The sequence below is a fragment of the Eretmochelys imbricata genome, chromosome 14 (assembly GCF_965152235.1).
Source record: "Eretmochelys imbricata isolate rEreImb1 chromosome 14, rEreImb1.hap1, whole genome shotgun sequence".
NCBI lineage: Eukaryota > Metazoa > Chordata > Testudines > Cheloniidae > Eretmochelys > Eretmochelys imbricata.
Genome location: NC_135585.1, coordinates 1,909,346 through 1,931,044, shown reverse-complemented (window position 1 = coordinate 1,931,044; position 21,699 = coordinate 1,909,346). Strand labels below are relative to the sequence as shown.

The 21,699-nt window shown below is 53.0% G+C and overlaps 1 protein-coding gene across 1 annotated transcript; it reads left to right on the top strand.

Annotated features, from left to right (window-relative positions):
• Positions 1-13,922: 13,922 nt before the first annotated feature.
• Positions 13,923-18,416, top strand: CBX8 (chromobox 8). Its single transcript, XM_077833179.1, has 5 exons — positions 13,923-14,054; positions 14,523-14,566; positions 14,768-14,833; positions 14,932-14,998; positions 15,208-18,416. Exons 1-5 carry the CDS (start codon positions 13,986-13,988, stop codon positions 16,039-16,041), a joined length of 1,080 nt encoding a protein of 359 aa, XP_077689305.1. The 5' UTR covers positions 13,923-13,985; the 3' UTR covers positions 16,042-18,416.
• Positions 18,417-21,699: the final 3,283 nt, after the last annotated feature.

The window sequence follows — 21,699 nt, the reverse complement described above, 5'->3', positions numbered from 1 at the left end:
TATCATCTGTCTATCCATCCCCATACAACCTATCTATCTATCTATCTATCTATCTATCTATCTATCCCCATACACCCCATCTATCATCTATCTATCCCCATACACCCCTTCTATCTATCTATCATCTATCTATCTATCCCCATACACCCCTCTATCATCTCTCATCTATCTATCTATCCCCATACACCCTATCATCTATCTATCTATCTATCTATCTATCTATCTATCTATCCCCATACACCGTTTCTTTCTATCTATCTATCTATCTATCCCTATGCACCCCATCTATCATCTATCTATCTATCTCTCTATCCCCATACACCCCATCTAGCATCTATCATCTTTCTGTCTATCCCCATACACCCCATCTATCTATCTATCTATCTATCTCTCTATCCATCTATCCCCATACACCCCATCTATCTATCTATCTATCTATCTCTCTATCTATCTATCCCCATACACCCCATCTATCTATCTATCTATCTATCTATCTATCTATCCCCATACACCCCATATATCATCTATCTATCTATCTATCCCCATACACCCCATATATCATCTATCATCTATCTATTCCCATACACCCCATCTATCATCTATCTATCCATCCCCATACACCCCATCTATCATCTATCATCTATCTATCCATCCCCATACTCCCCATCTATCATCTATTACCTATCTATCTATCTCCATACACCCCTTCTATCTATCTATCTATCTATCTATCTATCTATCTATCTATCCCCATACACCCCATCTATCATCTATCTATCCCCATACACCCCTTCTATCTATCTATCATCTATCTATCTATCCCCATACACCCCTCTATCATCTCTCATCTACCTATCTATCCCCATACACCCTATCATCTATATCTATCTATCTATCCCTATGCACCCCATCTATCATCTATCATCTATCTATCTATCCCCATACACCCCATCTAGCATCTAGCATCTATCTATCTATCCCCATACACCCCATCTATCTATCTATCTATCTATCTATCTATCTATCTATCTATCTATCCCCATACACCCCATCTATCATCTATCCTCTATCTATCTATCCCTATACACCCCATCTATCATCTATCATCTATCTATCTATCCCTATACACATCATCTGTCATCTGTCTATCTATCCCCATACACCCCATCTAGCATCTATCATCTATCTATTTATCCCCATACACCCCATCTAGCATCTATCATCTATCTATCTATCCCCATACACCCCATCTATCTATCTATCTATCTATCTATCTATCTATCTATCTATCTATCCATCTATCCCCATACACCCCATCTATCATCTATCATCTATCTATCCCCATACACCCCATCTATCATCTATCTATCTATCCCCACACACCCCATCTGTCATCTATCTATCTATCCCCACACACCCCATCTATCTATCTATCTATCTATCTATCTATCTATCTATCCCCATACACCCCATCTATCATCTATCTATCCCCATACACTCCATCTATCATCTATCATCTATCTATCCCCATACACCCCATCTATCATCTGTCTATCCATCCCCATACACCCCATCTATCTATCTAATCTATCTATCTATCTATCTATCTATCTATCTATCTATCTATCTATCTATCTATCTATCTATCCCCATACACCCCATCTATCATCTATCTATCCCCATACACTCCATCTATCATCTATCATCTATCTATCCCCATACACCCCATCTATCATCTGTCTATCTATCCCCATACACCCCATCTATCTATCTATCTATCCCCATACTCTCTATCTATCTATCTATCTATCTATCTATCCCCCTACACCCTTTCTATCATCTATCATCTATCCATCCCCATACACTCCATCTATCATCTATCTATCTATCCCCATACAACCCATCTATCTATCTATCTATCTATCTATCTATCTATCCATCTATCCCCATACACCCCATCTATCATCTATCTATCCCCATACACCCCATCTATCTATCTATCATCTATCTATCTATCCCCATACACCCCATCTATCATCTATCTATCCCCATACACCCCTTCTATCTATCTATCATCTATCTATCTATCCCCATACACCCCTCTATCATCTCTCATCTATCTATCTATCCCCATACACCCTATCATCTATCTATCTATCTATCTATCTATCTATCTATCTATCCCCATACACCGTTTCTTTCTATCTATCTATCTATCTATCTATCCATCCCTATGCACCCCATCTATCATCTATCTATCTATCCCCATACACCCCATCTAGCATCTATCATCTCTCTATTTATCCCCATACACCCCATCTGTCTATCTATCTATCTATCTATCTATCCCCATACACCCTATCTATCTATCTATCTATCTATCCCCATACACCCCATATATCATCTATCTATCTATCTATCCCCATACACCCCATATATCATCTATCATCTATCTATTCCCATACACCCCATCTATCATCTATCTATCCATCCCCATACACCCCATCTATCATCTATCATCTATCTATCCATCCCCATACTCCCCATCTATCATCTATTACCTATCTATCTATCTCCATACACCCCTTCTATCTATCTATCTATCTATCTATCCCCATACACCCCTCTATCATCTCTCATCTACCTATCTATCCCCATACACCCTATCATCTGTCTATCTATCTATCTATCTATCTATCTATCCCCATACACCGTTTCTATCTATCTATCTATCTATCCCTATGCACCCCATCTATCATCTATCATCTATCTATCTATCCCCATACACCCCATCTAGCATCTATCATCTATCTATTTATCTCCATACACCCCATCTATCATCTATCTATCTATCCCCATACACCCCATCTATCTATCTATCTATCTATCTATCTATCTATCTATCTATCTATCTATCTATCTATCCCCATACACCCCATCTAGCATCTATCATCTTTCTGTCTATCCCCATACACCGCATCTATCGTCTGTCTATCTATCTATCTATCTATCCCCATACACCCTATCTATCTATCTATCTATCTATGTATCCCCATACACCCCATATATCATCTATCTATCTATCCCCATACACCCCATCTATCATCTATCTATCCATCCCCATACACCCCATCTATCATCTATCATCTATCTATCCATCCCCATACTCCCCATCTATCATCTATTACCTATCTATCTATCTCCATACACCCCTTCTATCTATCTATCTATCCCTATACACCCCATCTAGCATCTATCATCTATCTATGTATCCCCATACACCGCATCTATCATCTGTCTATCTATCTATCTATGTATCCCCATACACCCTATCTATCTATCTATCTATCTATCTATCTATCTATCTATCTCCATACACCCCTTCTATCTATCTATCTATCTATCTATCTATCCCCTTACACCCCATCTATCATCTATCATCTATCTATCTATCCCCTTACACCCCATCTATCATCTATCATCTATCTATCTATCCCCTTACACCCCATCTATCATCTATCATCTATCTATCTATCCCCATACACCCCATCTAGCATCTAGCATCTATCTATCTATCCCCATACACCCCATCTAGCATCTATCTATCTATCTATCTATCTATCTATCTATCTATCCCCAGACACCCCATCTGGCATCTATCATCTTTCTGTCTATCCCCATACATCGCATCTATCATCTGTCTCCCTATCTATCTATCCCCATACACCCTATCATCTATCTATCTATCATCTATCTATCTATCTATCTATCTATCTATCTATCCCCATACACCCCATATATCATCTATCATCTATCTATTCCCATACACCCCATCTATCATCTATCCATCCCCACACACCCCATCTAGCATCTATCATCTATCTATCCATCCCCATACACCGCATCTATCATCTATCTATCTATCTATGTATCCCCATACACCCTATCTATCTATCTATCTATCTATCTATCTATCTATCTATCTCCATACACCCCTTCTATCTATCTATCTATCTATCTATCTATCTATCTATCCCCTTACACCCCATCTATCATCTATCATCTATCTATCTATCCCCTTACACCCCATCTATCATCTATCATCTATCTATCTATCCCTATACACCCCATCTATCATCTATCATCTATCTATCTATCCCCATACACCCCATCTAGCATCTAGCATCTATCTATCTATCCCCATACACCCCATCTAGCATCTATCTATCTATCTATCTATCTATCTATCTATCTATCTATCTATCCCCAGACACCCCATCTGGCATCTATCATCTTTCTGTCTATCCCCATACATCGCATCTATCATCTGTCTCCCTATCTATCTATCCCCATACACCCTATCATCTATCTATCTATCATCTATCTATCTATCTATCTATCCCCATACACCCCATATATCATCTATCATCTATCTATTCCCATACACCCCATCTATCATCTATCCATCCCCACACACCCCATCTAGCATCTATCATCTATCTATCCATCCCCATACACCGCATCTATCATCTATCTATCTATCTATGTATCCCCATACACCCTATCTATCTATCTATCTATCTATCTATCTATCTATCTATCTATCTATCTATCTATCGTGCCCGGCAATTCCTATTTAGAAATCGGAGTTCCCTGCTGAAATCTGTTGTCCCTCAGCACCCACCGGGGCAGCCCCAGGAGCTCCGGAAGCCCTGACCCTGACCTGTGCACACCAGTGTCTGACAAAGCTACAGCACTTCGGGGAGCTGCCTTCCCCCATAAAGCGAGCTACAGCCAAAAGGAAAAGCTGCACACTTCCCTGGGTTTGATTGAACAGCCCGAATATTTAAGGGGGGAGGGGGGATCTCATCCATGCTTCTTCTGCAGCAGTTGGAAGGAGAGTGTCCGCTTGGCTACACTGTTCCTGCTACGCTGTAGTTTCTGCTTGTGTTGAAACTAAGACCAAATGGGTCTGGCGAGAGCCCCAGCCGGGGTCAGTGACAACCCGGAGCCGTTCGGCTCCGAGGAGAATATTCCACAGTCCCTAGCACGGTGCAGTAGGGGATGTGGAGAGACAGAGCGATAAGGAAGCCGCCTTGTCTCCATCTCCAATGGAAAATGCCGCTCGGCTCCGACAGAAAATGGAGGGGGAGGGAGTTTGCGCGAAATCAAATGAACGTCTCGGCATCTCCTCCACTGATCTGCTCGAAAGGCAGTGCCGCTCTCCGAGCTCCCTGCAAACAAATATTTGACCAATAATTCCAGAAACGCGCATCCAGAAGAGTTGCCGGGATAATACCCGCAATCCTCCTAGTCGGAATGCAGGGAGGATTTGTACAGATCACCGAGAAACAGGCTCTTTTCCCTTGCAGCTAAAACAAGACTCCAGGACTGTGGCTGGTTAGCTGTGGGGGATTAAACTTCAGAAGAAGGGAAATGGGAGGAGGGTACCTGAATAAAACTAAATGAAAGTCCGTAAGAGATCAAAGTTCAGACAAATCCATCGGAAGTTCCGAAAGGCGCCGTCCAGAAAACAAGCTGGGTGAATATCTGGGCTTCTGACCCGCCCAAAGAGGTTGTGCCCTGTCCCGGGCCCGAACTGTCTCAGGGTTCGACCAGAAAAGAGCAAGAGTCCAGGCTCGTGCGCACCCCAGACCGACTGGGGACCGAGCCAGCTCGCCGTGGCTAGGAGCAGCGGCTCCGCTGCTCCAGGAGAGGAGAGTGGGTTCCTTTGGTTCCGATAGACTATCGGCTGCAAGGTGGGAGTTCCCTGCGGAACCCTTCCGGACCCCGACACACGCGGGGCTTGGGAAGGGTCCAGGAAAAACTTGAAAGAGCCTGAATTCGATTTTTTAAAAACCAAATAAAGTTGAAATCAAACCTTCCTGCGGTGAGAAATTCCCTGCGCACCAGGGGAAGTGAAGGCTGTTCGGCTCCCTGGTCATTTTCCTTTGGCTGCTGTCTGGGCGATTCGGATTGGGCTTGTTAGACAGCGGTGCTGTGAAGCCGGCAAACTGCTGCCGTGTGAATTTCGCCTGAAAAGCCCCTTTCCCTACGACGGATTCCCAGAGGGGTCGGGCTGTCCCTCTCTGACACGTCGCCGCCGAGGAAGCTGATCTGTCCGTATCTGTTCTGCGCGCCGTGGCTGCTGACAGCGAGCGCCCATTGCACGGCTCAGGGACTGACTCCTGCTGCCACTTCGCTTCTTGTCTCAGCTGCAAAGCCCAGCCCTCCCCCTTGCCAGGATCATGGCACAGCGGTGATTTCAAAGTGCCACCCCCCAGCCCTGGGAATCGCTCTCTCTCGTGGGACACCTCAAGTCTGGTTCTGTTAGGGCTACACACATCAGAGGTCTGCCTTAGGTACCCTCGCCTCCAGCGAACATACCTCGGCTGGCTGCGATGGCAGGTGACGGCGGGTTGATTGTTAGCACCAGCACCGTGTGGGGTGGGAAAAGGAGGCGGAGCCGAGCGAGCGCCAGCGTGGCCAGAGCCGGTGTGGGATGCGGGGCGGAGCCCAGTGGGTGCCCAGAGCCGGTGTGGGATGCGGGGCGGAACAGCTTCTGGCGCACTCAGGGGTAAAGTCCCTGTTGGTTTTGGATCAGGGACAAGGTGAAACGTGGATATTTTGCTCTCTGTGATTTTTCTACCAGAGGGGAGCCTGTGCCCCACCTTAGAGGGTCCCCGCCAGCCTATGGGAGGTGTCTGGTGTTGGGCACCTTCCCGCGGGGGGCGGGTCCTCAGCTGCACCCCGGAGCCGGAGCAGTGACTCATGGGCTGCTGAGAGTAAATCGCTGGCGGTCAGCAAATTATTCGCTGCTGGGTGGGAGCCTGGCTGGTGGGAGAGGCCCCGGCGAGGGGGCCCGGACGGGCTTGGGTTAGCTAATTGTTTATTCCCTTGAAAGGTCCAGCGCGCCGGCCTGTCAGTTTTGCGGTAGAAAGGACCCTGGCTTGGGGCAGCATCCCGCCCCTTTCCCACCTCACCCACAGGGACCGGTGGGGGTGTCCCCTCTGCATCCCCGCCGGGACCCCGCCCCTCTCCGGGCGCCCAGCTCCAGCTGGGGCTGCAGTCTGTGTTCAGAAACGAAAACTCCGGGGTCACCGCGCCTGAGCCCCTGGGGGCACGGGGAGGGAGCCAGTGCGCGGCGAGGACCCGGGACACAGCTGGGTTAAGGCCCCAGCCCAAAGCCGGCCGATTGACTCACCAGCAACCCCAGTTGTATCAAGAGAATCGCTTCCCCCCCCCCCCGCCGGTGGCCAGGTGATACTGTCTATGGCCTTGGCCCAGCGAGGGGAGGCCAGGGGGCGGGTCTGGCGGGAGCCAGGACCGAGGCACGTGAGGCCGAGGGAGGTTTAATTGTCTGTAGGAAACTGTTGCTGGCTGGAAGTGCCCGAGGGCCCACCCGCGAGGGGAGGCTCTGGGAGCGCCCGGGCTTTGTTTAGCTTGAATTCACGGGGTGGGGCGGGGGGCTGGTACCTAGGAACCGAAGTGTGCCAGAAAGGGGGCGGCGCGGGGGGGCTTCTTCCAAGAGCGCCTGGCCAAGCCCCTCCGCAGGGTATTGGGCCCCCGGACCCGCCAGCCCCTCGCGAGGCAGAGGAGTTGCCCGCGGCGCCCTCCATCCCCACGCGGCCTCTCCCGGGGGGCGCAGGGAGGGCGAGACTGCTGCTGCTCTCAGGCGGACTCCGCTGCCCCAGCCCTGCCCGATCGATCCGTCTATCGGCTGCCTAGCGCGGGGCCTGCCTCCTCGGAACCCGGGGGGTCCGGGGCTGGGGGAAGTATTCCCGGCCCTTCCTGCAGACCCGCACGCCGGCCCCGCCAGGCTCGCGCAGGGAGCTCGCCTGATCCGTTGGGCCTGAATTTGCAACCTTCGAACCAAACGCGTCACTCCTGCGAGCCCGGGACACGCGTGGGCAGCGCTGCCTCCCACGCTCCGTGTCCTTCCTGCGGCCCTGGCCAGGTGCTCGGAGCGGATTTACCCAGGAGACAGTCTCCAGGGCCTGGTGGTTAACGCCTGGGGACCAGCACGTCGGTTCCGTGTGTTCCCCCCGGTCCGGCTTAGTCCCCGCACTTTGCCCTGGGCCCCTGCCTATACCCGCCGAAACACCGCACCCCGCAGGGGAAATCCAACTGGGCCGCTCGATGGCGTGGGCTGATGGCGACCCCAGCGCTGCTCAGAGGGGCGGCACCGGGGCTGCGAAACGCTGTAAACCCGTCCCCGTCCCGTCCCAGTGCGATTCCGGAGAGCGGATTAAGTCCCCCGCAATCCGGGCTCCAGCGCGCTCCCCCAGGAAGGTTTGAATCAGGGTCGGCGGGGGGACAGGGATGCCTCTACAGAGAGCAAGTCTGTGCCAGAACTCCCCGCCAGCCGGGGTGGGGGGCGACAAAACCCCCGCCCGAGTCTATCTGTCGCTTCGTGTTATCAGGGGGCAGGTGATTCGGAACAGGGATCGGGAAGCGTTGGAACTTAAGGTTTCCTGGCAACCCCACTAGCTGCCTGCCAGAGAACCCACCATCGCCCCATCCCCTGGGGCCAGGGCGAGGTAAGTCCCTCCCGCTTTTGTTGTTTGCCTCTGGAGGTGGGAAGGGAACCCGGGCACCGGTAAAACGAGGTGTCCTGTAAAAATGTTTAAAGAGGAGTCCAGAAAATTCAAGATGTTCCGCGATTTACTGCTTTCCGCAGCGCTGGGGTGTTAATGCAATTTGTTTGGGACATGCGGGTTCCAGGTTTCCTGTGCAAATCACACCCCCGTTTAAATGAGCTTTCCCGAGCAGCCTAGCAGATTTCACACAGGCACTAATCGAGTGCATTCATTTCCAAGGAATATATACGTCTAAATTCCCTTCATCAGAAACCTCAGCCTTTGCCTCATAAAATTTGAGGGCGCCTCTGAAGCAGCTTGCCGAGGAGATGAGGAGCATGGGGGGCCGGGAGAGAAAGGGTGAACGTTCAGAGAAGACTGATGCAAATTAATTGTCTCCTCTTTGGGGCAAATGGGCAAAGAAACTGAACGTGGGTGCGTCTAGGCTGGCAAACAGCCTGGCGCTAGCTCTGATCACCCAAACCCTACAAATACCAGCCTGGACTTTGGGGCACTGGAACAAGGAAACAATTACCCCCAATAGTTTTCACCCCCAAAATGACGGAGAGCCAGAGGCTCCACGGAGGCCCCGGGGACTTGGCTGTTCCTGAGTTTAGGTGGAAGGTACTCAGGTGTGGTGGTGACAGGCGGCCATATAAACCCCTGCGCAGACAGGTGCTAAGCCCCTGGGGCTGCTGGCAGGTCCCCGGGTCAATGCGCTCTGCAGTCTGGATTCCCTGTTCTACCTCTGACTCACCCGCCCCACTGTCAGAGCCCCGTAAGCAACAGCTTCTGGTCTCGTCCCCGAGTTGCTTGGCCCCTTATCCCTCCCTACACCTGCCTCCTCCCTGCCCCCCCCCACCCGGGCGCTTTATCGCCCCCCTTCCCACGGCACTGGCTGGAGCACGTCGATCGGTTTCACCAGTTCACTGGACCAGAACATCAGCACCCGGCTGGCTCCCCTCCTTGGGCACAGCCAGCTGCGAGAGTTTCCTGCGGGAGAGAGGCAGCCCAGGGCCTCGGCAGCGGGCACGGCCCCACGCATGGACCCGGCAAGTCCACTCCCAGGAGCTAGGTTGCTCTTCCCAGGCTCGCTCAGCCCTTCGATCCCCACGGGGCAGTTTGCTATGCCCGGAGAGGAGCAAAGCGTGTCCCGAGTTGGTTCTCAGCCGTGTGGCTGGACGGGCCAGCCCGAGGTCACCCCAGCCTGTCCCTCTGCCCCACTCCCACTCACCGCGTGTCACTCCCACGGGACGCAGCCAGAGCCGCCAAGGAGCCGTTCGGTCAAGTTACCCGAGAGGGCAGCCCCCAGGCTGACCCCCCCCCCTCTGCCATAGGGCCAGTTCCCGGGAGCTACCTGCTGGGAGGCGCCCCCCGGCTGGGCTAGTCGCTGCCCGGGGCCCCTGGACATTGGCTGTTTCACAGGGAGGATGGAGTCAAGCCGCCACGCAGACCCCTCCCCGGGGGATGCTCAGCAGCAGGCGAGCCCAGAGGAAATAAAGCATCGCCTCTCGCCTGCCCCACCTCCGCCTGGCCCTTCCCCGGTCCCACCCGCGCGTGACTTGGGCACCCCGGGACCACGCAGGCACCCCCTCCCCGGTCCCACCCGCGCGTGGCTTCGGCACCCCGGGACCACGCAGGCACCCCCTCCCCGGTCCCACCCGCGCGTGGCTTCGGCACCCCGGGACCACGCAGGCACCCCCTCCCCGGTCCCACCCGCGCGTGGCTTCGGCACCCCGGGACCACGCAGGCACCCCCTCCCCGGCTCTCCCCATCACAGTCACAGGCAGCCACATGCGACTTGTGATGTGACGGCACAAAACAAAAACAAAAGGCGCTGCCGCCCGCCAGCGTCGTATTGGGCCATGCCCCTGAAGGGGCGGCAGGGGAATGTGTGTATCCCCCAAACCCAGAGAAGCCCCCGCCCCGCCCCGCTTCGGAAACAGGTGTTCCACCGCCCGTATTTCATTCCATACACACACCAGAGAGCTCATGTATCACGCCGGCAACAACCCTAAGTGGACCTGCCGGCATTTTCTTCATAAAGTTGCAGCACGAGCCCGTTTTATTTCCACTTTCACCCCCCACTCTGGGAGACAGTCAAATTGCAGCCATATGGGAACCTAGGTAATAGGAAGCAGTTACCTTATTTACTGAAGAGGAGACGCACACGAATCCGCCCAGGACCTTTCCTCCGTCGGGGGCTTTCGCCGGGGCTTTCGCCGGCGGTGGTTGCTGGAAGAGCGGCTGAAGCGTGACGTCGGTCAGGCGTTTTGCGGTTCCGCTCTCCACTCCAGCATCCACTGTATGGCTGGAAGGGGAGGGACCATCCAACCGAGGGGAGACACCAAAGCGCCCCAGTTGTGCCGGGGTGGAGGCAGGGGAGCGGGAAGCCGGAATCCGCTCCCGTCGGAACGTGCAGGAACGGAGGCAGCGTTTGGGGGGTGCTGGCGCGTCTCTTCTCCCCACATGCACATGGCGGCGCAGCCCCTGCTCCCGTGTGGGTCTGCCGCTGCTGCCTGGCGCTCGGGTCCGAATAGCCCCCGGCAGGGGGCCGGTGAGAGCGGGCGCCCAGACCAGGCGATGCTGAGCCTAGGCGAGAGGTTGGGACGCTCCCGCCAGAGGAGGGAGAAATTTAAATTCCGTGTCTGGGGAGGTTTGAGTGGTTTGTTGTTTTATTTATTCCCCCCCCTCCCCCGGCTCCATCTGGAATAAACCCCACATTTGTTCATAAGAGATCAGACACCTTTGCACCTCCATGCTTCCCAAGAACTTGTTGAATTCTCTCTTGCCCTACGCAGACGTAGGCAGGGAGATAAAAGAAACTCACAACTTGATATCTAAATAAAATCGGAGCGAATCTGTTTCTTCTGCTGTGATTTAATTTCGCTTTAACAGACACATGGTAGTGACTTGAGAAAGAAAATCTTTCCTATCGGCATCTCCCCAGCTCAGCAGCGTCGACAGTTCCGGCTTTTTTTTAAAAAGCACCTAAAGTAAACATACTTATGGGAGTAAGTGGCAGTAAAGTCACTGAGGGATGAAATACAGAGAAATACTATCTTAAAACAAATAACAAAACTCTTAAACAGCCATTAGTGATTTAAGGGGCTGGGGGCAGGAGAGAGGGAGAATTCTGCGGCAGATTTCGGTAACAGCAATCACCCGGTGATGAGCAATGCAATAATTACCTTGCCGCTCTGTTTACTGATAACCCTGCCACGGCGGCACCCACAAGAAGTTCATCTGGCGCTCCAGGAACCAGTGAAACCCAAGTCACATCTTCACCTCTGTCCTGAGACACCCCATCCCCCACCCCACATCCCTTTCGCCCGCCTGCTTGAGCAAACTTGGGGAAATCAAGCCCATAGGTTCCTGGAGGAAGGAAACCAGAAACTCATATTATAGGCTGTTGAAGTCTACTTTATTTTCACTACCCAAACTGTTGGAAAGTATTTAAACTTAAGCAGAAACAGCTGTACTCCTGGCACCATTCTACCAAACTATTTGTTACTGTGAATGACTTTTTATGATTATGAACTTTGCTGTTTTGCTGGCTTCCAAACGAACGGCTTTCTTGGCAGATATTGTCTAATGAGGTGATTTTTACGTAATCTTCAAGTACTTCGTTAATAAGATACAATTTCTCTTTGTTATATTAACCCACAGTAGAGTTTTCTCCCTCTTTTCCCAACCCTCCGTCTCTGCACCTAACAAATCCATCTGTTTCATACAGTCTTTGATAGTCCAGTACCTAAGGAGCAGATCAGTAATAAAGACCAGGAAGAGGTAACAGGGTCATTTGCCATTATTTTATTTTTTTTACAATCGGCAAATTTTGCACGTATTCCTTTCCATCTTATTTCAAAGACAGTCCTGTCTGCATCTGGCGTGGAAGTGAAGCCGCCTCGTGCAGACACTACGCCGAAGTCAAAGTTCGCAGTTTTGCTGCATTTGTAATAAAACGTGATTTTTTGTTTGTTTGTTTGTTTGCTTTTAATCAGCCGCCAGGCGAGAGCATGTTAAATCCCATGTCCTCTGCTCCAGTCGGAGCCATGTAGTAATTCCAAATCCAATGAAATCGCCGTCCTGCGTAGCGCTCCACACGCGCTGTCCGACCCAGGGGGCTCAGAAGTGCGCGCTTTGACACCGCTGTCAGCAGCCTGGACGCGCGGCTAAACTCGCACCAGGGCACCGGGGGGGCTGGGACCCGGTGCGCCAGCCCGTGTGGCTAGAACAGTCCCCGCAACGCCGCGAGTGCCAAGCCGCCAGCCAGAAGACCTGAGACGAGACTCTGCGGCTGATTCAGCTCCTTCAGCCCTTTGTGCTTTTAAATTTCCTTTCTCTGCACAAACGTTGCCGAAGCTTTTCAGGAAACGCAGCCGCGGCGCGCACAGCCGGCGTGCTGGGGATTGTCACAGAGCCTCCCCCGCGGGGAAAATGGGCCGCCGAGTGGGTTGAAAAGCGCGCACTGGCCTGCACCAGCCCGGAGAGCAAATCTGCCCACTGGGAACGGAAAGAAACCGGAGCAAGAACGCGCGGTCCGGCCCCGGGTTTGACAGACCCACCGACCCCCCAAGAACACAGTCCCCGCTTCATTTGCAGCGGGCAGCATCCGCTGGGCTTGGGGGGACCTAGAGTCTCCCCTAGCCCCCAGGCCTGGGGGTCACGGCATCCCCTGGGCCGGGGGTGGAAGGAGCCGGGGGCGGCCGGCTGGGGCGCCCGCGCGCTGCTGGGGCCGGGGGGTGACAGTGACTCCCGATGTCACAGAAGTTGGTCCGAACTGGGGTTTGCTTCTTGCCCCTTCGCTCCAGCTGGGCGGGGCCGTGGCTCCGGGCCGGGGCCGAGCCTGGGCTGCAGCTGGCAGGTTGCTGGAGCAGGGGCTGGCGGTGGGTGCCTGGCACGGGGGAGTGGGGGGGGGCAGCGATTTAGAAAGATGGGGCTGGATGGAGAGGCCGCGCGTGGGGGAGGGGGGAGGGACAGGTATGCCGCCCCTCCCCCCCCAGCCAGGCAGCGGGGCCCCGGCCCCTGGGGGCTCGCTCTGCCCCCCGGCTCCGATGGCCCCCGCCTCCCTCCCTCCGCCCCCTGCCGGTCTCTCGCCGCTCCGCTGGCTCCGCCCCCTGGCTATTGGAAGGCGGGTCACGTAGCAGGGAGGCGGGGAGGGGAGGGGGGCGGCTGGGGGAGGGGAGAAGGGGGCGGAGGCAGCGGGGGGGGAGGCGGGGCCGGGGCCGGGGCCTGGCCAATGCGGTGCAGGCGGAATATTCCACCGGCTCCGCCAGCAACAAGTGCGGGGGGAGGGACGCGAGGGGGGGGGGGGCGCACGGGAAGGGCTGACGTCAGCGGGCGGAGTATTATGGTCTGGGCTGCGCTGGCTGCTGCTTTTCTGCTGCCAGCGGCCGAGTAAACATGGAGCTTTCAGCCGTCGGGGAGCGGGTGTTCGCGGCCGAGGCCCTGCTCAAGCGCCGCATCCGCAAAGTAGGTGTCTCGCGGGCCCCCCAGCCCCCGTGCATGCGGCCCCCCAGGCCTGTGGGAGGCCGGGATCGCCTCGGAGAGCAGCCCTGCTCCCTCCCCCAGCTGCTCCTATTTGCAGCAGCAGTTCAAAGCTGCCTCTTCCCCTGGACTTGCACTGCACACATTGCGTCTGGTTATTTTTTTTGTCCTGCATGCCCATTTTTATAAAAATGCTGCAGGCATGCTTTGCTGCATGCGTTTTGCTGCATGCATGTTTTTGCCAGATGCATTTTGCTGCATCCCTGTTTGGGTGCATGGATTTGCTGCACGCATATTTTTTGTTCCATGCATTTGGCCGTTTGCATATATTTGACACATGCCTATTGGTGCAGGCTTATTTGGTTGCATGCATATTGCTACATGCATATCTTTATTGTATGCATCTATCTCGATTCCCCCATGCTTATTTGTTTTCTCTCTGTGCAACTGCAGGGGCGCATGGAATATCTCGTGAAATGGAAGGGCTGGTCTCAGAAGTAAGTAGGTTATATGTACAATTATGCAGCCTAGCAAATACTCAGAAGATGGTGGTTATTGTCTGTTTTATTTATTTTGCATTGTAATAGAAAGGAAAGGCAGATCCTGTTTTCTTTTAATTTTATATATCTTGTCTTCCCCCCTCACCCCCCCCCCTCACAACTGACACTGTTTTTCAATCTCTATGCGTGTCCTAATAGGTACAGCACCTGGGAACCCGAGGAAAACATTCTGGATGCCCGGCTGCTTGCAGCCTTTGAGGAAAGGTACAAGGTCTTTGCCAGTCATATACATCACTCTTATAAACACGTTGCTCTGTTTTGTAGCAATGCTAAATTGAAACTGTTTTTTTTAATACCTCTAGGGAACGAGAAATGGAGCTATACGGCCCCAAAAAGCGAGGCCCCAAACCCAAAACCTTCCTGTTAAAGGTAAGGAGGCACTGACATTGTTTAGTTGGTGAGTGGAGAGGGCTGCATGCTGCAATGGGGAGCATCCGAACCAGCATGCTAATAGCAGGATCCCGCTCCAGTACTGATGGGGAATGCTTGTGGAAAGGCCAGTCCTTATCTGGGAAGTTGTAATTATGGAGCCGAATGGCAGGATAACAAAGTCACCGGTTGATTTATCTTCTTTGCAGGCACAGGCAAAAGCAAAAGCCAAAACGTATGAATTCCGCAGTGACTCTGCCAGGGGGATCCGGGTGCCATATCCTGGTAGATCACCCCAGGAGCTGGGCTCCACTTCCCGGGCTAGGGAAGGACTGAGAAACATAGCTCTGCCCGCCCAGGGCAGTCCCAGCACCTTGAAGGGTGAGAGCATCCGGGACCGGGTTGGGAGAATGGAAGATAAACCTGGGGAGATCCCTAAAAAGAGAGGCCCAAAGCCTAGGAAAGAGCATTACAAGGACTTGCCAGAGGCTCTGGATGTCTCCAAGAGGAAATTATGTGAGCCAGGGGACAAGATGGGGGACTACCTCAAAACCAGGAAAATAGAGGAGGCCGTTCCTGGGGTGGCGAAGTTTGGCTCAGGACACAGTGTGATCCAGCTGGCCAGGAGGCAGGAGCCTGACCTCTCTGGTGCCATGTCCAGCCCCAATAGAGCAGAGGCTGGCATGAAGCTGGGAGCTTCAGAGACTTACCCACCCAGGGTCACCAAGCACAGGTCAGACTTTTTGGACCCCAAGGGGCAAGATGGATTGGACCCTGGTGGCCCTAAGATCATGCACAGCTCCATAAACCAGGGCTCTGTGGGAAGCTTGTATCGAGACAGTGTGGGGACTCAGTCTGGGAGGCCCTCCCTCATTGCCAGAATCCCTGTCTCCAGGATTCTGGGGGACCCGGAAGAGGAGTCCTGGAGCCCATCTCTCAACAACCTGGAGAAAGTGGTGGTGACTGATGTGACATCTAACTTTTTGACCGTCACAATTAAAGAGAGCAGCACGGACCAAGGATTCTTTAAGGAAAAGCGATGAGTGTTTGCAGGATAGATCCAGAGAGATAAAGGCTTGGTTAGAGCTTGGTGGTTATTTTTTTTCCAGGACAGGACCTAGAAACTGTCTTAATTCTTTCTGCTTGCATTCTTTTATTTCTCTCTAGTTTTATGTTTCATTGGAAAGATTATCTCTAGAGTTATATTTTCTATTAGATGTAAATATGTTATTTAAGAAAAAATACCTATATATATATATCTATATATATATATATTTCAACTCTAAGTTGTTTTATTTAAATGGAGACTGAACAGTGACTGCTCAGTTGCTCTTAGAAAGGACAATAAAACTGAGAACTAAGGAGTTCATGTATCTGTCGCAGGAGCCAGTGTATATAATGAATGATGTTTGTAGCTAATTATGTTTTGGGATTTTATTAATTATGTTTTTTTCATAAGATGCTCTGGATGATGAGTGGGGAAGTTGTATCCCTTTCAGGGCAAAATGTCCTGATTTCTTGATTGTGATATAAGGTGTTGCTTGTACAATCAAGTGTGCTGTATCCAGACCTGTCAGTCTGGACAGCTGAAATAAGCACTTGAATTTACAGTATTGTTGGGTTTTGTTTCCAATTAAAAAAAAAAAATTGGTATAAAATCAAAAAAAAAGCAGAAGTCCATAAAAAGGCTGAAAGTTGTTCTAGGGAAGTATTAACTTGAATGAACTCTTCTTGCAAATGAAGAGGAGGCTTGTATGTTTAAGATTCCTAAAAGGAGTGATACTGAAATGCACTTTAATAGAATTGTCATAGCAGTTATGGGAGACAGAACTGAGCTGAGAAGCTGTTTTCATTTTGTCTGTTTGCTTGATTCTTTCCCCCACCCACTTAAAAAAATCTGTTTACATTCCTGAAATGCCAGAAAAGTTTGGGAGGATAAAGTGTCACTGCCCATATTTAGATGCTCATTCTATTATCGAAAGTGTTGCTTTTTCTCCAGGGCACAGTTCCCTTTGGACTGCTTGGAGACTCCAGATACAGTGTTCTGTAATATCTACATCTCCCCCCAACAAATTCCAGAGTCACTTTTTGGGGTTAGAGAAAATAAATATTCTCCCTGTCTTATGCCAGTTTCACAGTGGCTGAGAGGAGATCTGCTACTAGGCACAAAGTAGGTGCTGCTGACACAGGTGGCCGTTAGTATTTGTTCACACCCTTCTCTTTGGAAGGCATATGTGAATGTTTTGGTTTGGTTTTGCTCCAGGCTTAGTGGGATTTAATGACTGAACAAAACGCAGTGGCTTCCATCCACTAGCGTAGACCAGAAATCTTTTGCTACCTTGCAGAAAGCATGTGGGGATTCTAGAAGTGTGTTTTCTCTCTCTCTCTCGCTCTGAACTCCATACTCCAACTTTACCTAGCTGAGGGAGCGGTTGATTTTTTGAGCCTGTTATGAGAGAAGGGAGTAGGTATTGGGGTTGTTTTTCAAGGTGTAACAGGAGCTCTCCTCTTCTAACATATATTGGTTTAAGCACCTTTGTTGGTTCAAAAGCACAAAACTGTCCAGCAGCCCTGAAGGACCCGGGCCAGAGGAGCCTGGCCTTTCCCATCTTGTCTGATTGGCTCAGTGAAGGTCTTAAATGCTTCTTAATGTGGGGACTGCACATAAGATGAAAGCACATGGGGCCTGATGGGAAGAGGAAGGGGAAGGAGTACAAGGAGTAGCCTTTGCTACTCTTAGGCCCATTCTGGATAATTTTACCTCCTACCTCTTTAGACCCCTCTCCCTTCCATCCTTGGGACTATCGCTTTCATCCCATAAAATAAACAAGGGGACTCTGTTTAGGCTGTACATGGGGAGCTGCTTGTGTGTTTTTTAACTTAATATTTTGTAAAACCAAGATTTTAAACTTAGTTTGTACAAAGAATGGAAGCAAGAAATGTAACAATATGGATACTATTTTCAGGTCAGACCTACATGGGACATGTCTGTTACCATGTGTATGATAATGAGGATTTATCTACCCCTCCTCCAACCTATGTACCTGAAGCCTGGAAAATACTTCCCCTTGTTAAACAGATCACAATGCAGCTCCCTCCTCATTCTAAAGAGTCAGGGTGTGATCTTAGTTTGGCGTTCTTCACTCCAGACCTGTATAAATATATATGTGTCTAGATACGCACATATATACATATATAAAGCTAGACATACCTGTGTGTATGTACATATCTACATATATATTGGATGTGTGTGTGTGTGTGTGTGTTATTTAATTCTAAGACTTGTAAAAACAAATCTGGCTAAATCTCAGTCTCAGAAGTGAAGCTTAACTACGTGTCTTCTGCCAACCGTGAATGTCTACATAATTCCTGCTTTTTATGTGAGTTTAAATATATACTTTGTAAATAGAAACGTGTGGTTCTTATGTCCCCCCTGCAATCTCCACGTTGCTTTGTTTATAGCTGGCTCATCTCTCTCTCCGCGTGATTCCCGGCCCCGTCCGCCTGCCGCTGAGTGAGGGGCTCGCCCCTGCATGTGGGCTCGCCGCCCCTGCATGTGGGCTCGCCTCCCCTCAGCCCGAAGCCCCCAGTACTGGGCGGGAGGAGACACAGGAACTTGCCCTAATGGGAAGCGCTGTTGAACAACGAGGAGCCTGCCCTGCCCTGCCCTGTCCTGCCTCCCGCTTTTGCAGGGAAGGTGCCCGGGGCGGAGCCGAGCTCCGTACCCTTCTCCCCGCTGCCTGGATGCCGCGATCCCAGGCGCTGGCGGCCGAACGAGCCCCGCGTCTCTCTCGCCCTTTGTCTGCCAGGGCTCCGGAGGCCCCTTGCACCCGCCGGACCGGGACAGCTCTAGCTCTTGGAGGCCGGGGACAGCGTGACTCCCCCGCCGCGGGGAGGGTCCGCTTCCCTCCCCTGACGCCAGCGGCTGCTTCTCGGCTTCGCATCTAGAAGACAAAACCCAGCCCGGCACCTCGCAGCTCTGGCTGGAACGGGCCGGCTCCAGCCCGGCCCTGGAACCGGTTCCCTCCGCACGGGGACCCCTGGGTCTCCTGCTCCAGCCGCGCTTGATGGAAACCCAGCCTGCAGCCGCTTCCATGAACAGTCTCTGCAAATCATCTAGCTGCCAGGCATTAAAATGCACGAATCGATTTAAGAAATTAATGTCCAGATTCCTAGGCGGCTCCTGGTGGAGGGGGGTGGCTGGATTAGTTACGCGGAGCCCACCACAGGTGATTCAAATGCCCAGCCATAGATACTCCGCCCCCACCACTTGGCCTGCCCGCTACTGAATAGAGCACCCGGCTGGTCGGTGTTTCACACTTACTCCGGAGGGGCAGCTGGTTTTGCCTTCGCTTGGTCGGTGTGATGGGACTGGATGAAAGCAGCCAGACACGACCCCGGCCCCCAGGAGCAAGCAAGGGGTGGATCTTGTCCAGGCTGCCCCAGGCCTCCCCAGAACATCCTGCCCCCTTGGGTGCTGGGGGCGGGAGGTGCGCAACCGGCGCTGCACCGTCTGAGCGGGGCTGAGCTGCGTGTTGCCATTTACACGCTAGGAGCGGGCCGGACTCAGAACCGGAACAAAGCTGCACCCCGGGCCCTGCATTGCCCTGCCCCCAGCAGCCCCTGGCTTCTCTCGGCTGCGGGAGTGGAGCTGGGGAATGAATGCGGGCATTTAAACCGAGATGGTTTGCTGCCCCCTGCCGGTGTCTGCGGCCCCCTGCGGGAGCCTGCGGCCCCGTGCTGCGCTCCCCGGCTGCTGAATCTCCTCCCTGCGCGCTGCGACCCATCCCGAGAGCGCGTTTGCTTGGTTTTACCGCACTGTAACTGCCTACAAGCGCAACCCTGTGCTACCGAACCGGAGCCAGCCCAGCCCAGCCGCACGGTCCTGGCCATGTAGCAGCTGCTTGTTCCCAGGGCTGAGCACGGGCAGCCTCTGGGGTTGCCTGATTTACACCATCGCGTGTGTTGATCACAAGGCTGTGAACAGTGCAAACCGCCCCGGGCCAGCTTCCCCCCGTGGCGTGGCGTGGCGGGGGCGATGCTCCAGCCGGTTCCGCCTGCAGGTGGGGACTGCCAGGGGCTGGGGCGCTGCTTTGTCTTACCAAGCCCCACGTTTCGGGCTCTGTTTGGACGGGAAGCGGCTCCGTTTGCCAGAGCCTGCGAAGTGCGCGCCGGTTCATTATTGTTCTGGGGCAGGTTTGCGTTCTGGTGTGTGTTACCCACACGCCTTAAAGAAGGGCTATCAGGGTGGGGCTGCCGGGCTGCCTAATTACTGCGCACCAATTGCCACCACCTCGGTATGGTGCGTGGCTGGCGTTGCAAAGACCCTGTTGCGGAAGCCTGGCGTGGGACCTGAGAGCAGGACCTTGCACCTCAGCGGTATTTTAAGGCTCCTCCTCTGAATTCCGGCAGCAAGTTCTGCACCCGGCGGCCTTGCAGGGGAGATGGAGGCTGCCCGAGCTGGGGGTCGCTCCATAATCTCGCTGTGGCACTTTTGGTCAGGAGTCCAATAAGATCCAGCGGTGCCCCCCCCCCCGTCTAACCATCACCTCATTGGGCACCTGGCGAGCATTTGTCTGCCTCTCTGGGTGCCCCGTAAACCCGCCGGGGAAGGCAGCCAAAGGGGCTGGCTGGGGGCCCGGCAAACCCAAAGAAACGTCTTTCCCATGGGGCTTTCGGGTCTCCCCTCGCAGGCAATGCAGGCCGGAGTCAGGAGGCTGGAGACCAGCGGGGTTTCCCCTCAGTAAGAGCTGGGAGCCCGCGGCACACGGCTCATGGAGGGCGGAGGCCTCCACACGGAAAGCGGACAGTGCCAGCAGGCCCACGAACGCCTCACCGGGCGCCTTTGCGGGGATCAGCGGCCCCCGTTTGCCAGGGCACTGACACGGGACGCAGCCTGGTGAAAGACCCTGGGGCTCGCTCAAACCCGGTTTGTATCCCAGCCCGCGCCTTTCGCGGGGGGTGGTGTCTGGCTTTGCACGTCCCAAGTCTGGGTCCCGGAACGCACCAGAAAGACTGAAAACCTGCCCCGCGAGCTCCCCGCAGGGCGCCCAGAAATCTGTCCTTTGGATTCAAACCTTCCTTTACCGCAGAGCCGAAGAAAAGCAGGGGCTGGGCTTTTTAGCCGTGTCCTCATTAACCTCCCTTTGCTGCCCCGCTGAGTGTAGCTGTCCGCATCTGTGCGCGGCACACTGGTGGCGAGGCGGAGAGGTAGAAAGGGCCGCACAATGCGGCTTTTCTCCTGGAGGTCCCAGCAGGAGACTCGCCTTTCACACGCGTTTACTTGCCTTCCACAGAAAGGGCTGGGAAGCAGGGCGCTTGGGGACAAGTGACGCTGAGGGGTTAGATCTGGGCACGGGAAGAGAGGGGCACCGCCCGGGGAGGGGACAGGAGGGCGAGACGGCAAAGAACCGAGAAGGGGGCCGTGGTCCTGCCGGAGCGCTCACGTGCAAAGGTGAACTGCAAAGGGTTCCACGCAGGGAACGTGACTCGAAGCCTTCAGCCAGCTCGGGTGGGCCCCGGGACTTTCCTCGTCCGGAGTCTTCAGGCTGCGGGCCAGAGAGTCCAAAAACTGGAGCGACAGGGACTGTTTCCTTCCTGCCTGGCCGAGTGAAATCCTGGCCCTGAAAACGTCAAAGGAACAGCAAGAAACTGGACCTACCAACCCACTTCCCGCGTGGGAGCTCGCTGCGACTCCGAAC

Coding starts and splice junctions, on each gene's coding strand:
- CBX8 (XM_077833179.1), top strand. CDS start 13,986: ATGGAGCTTTCAGCCGTCGGGGAGCGGGTGTTCGCGGCCGAGGCCCTG. Junction 14,055..14,522: donor TCAAGCGCCGCATCCGCAAA/GTAGGTGTCTCG, acceptor GTGCAACTGCAG/GGGCGCATGGAATATCTCGT. Junction 14,834..14,931: donor CTTGCAGCCTTTGAGGAAAG/GTACAAGGTCTT, acceptor TAATACCTCTAG/GGAACGAGAAATGGAGCTAT.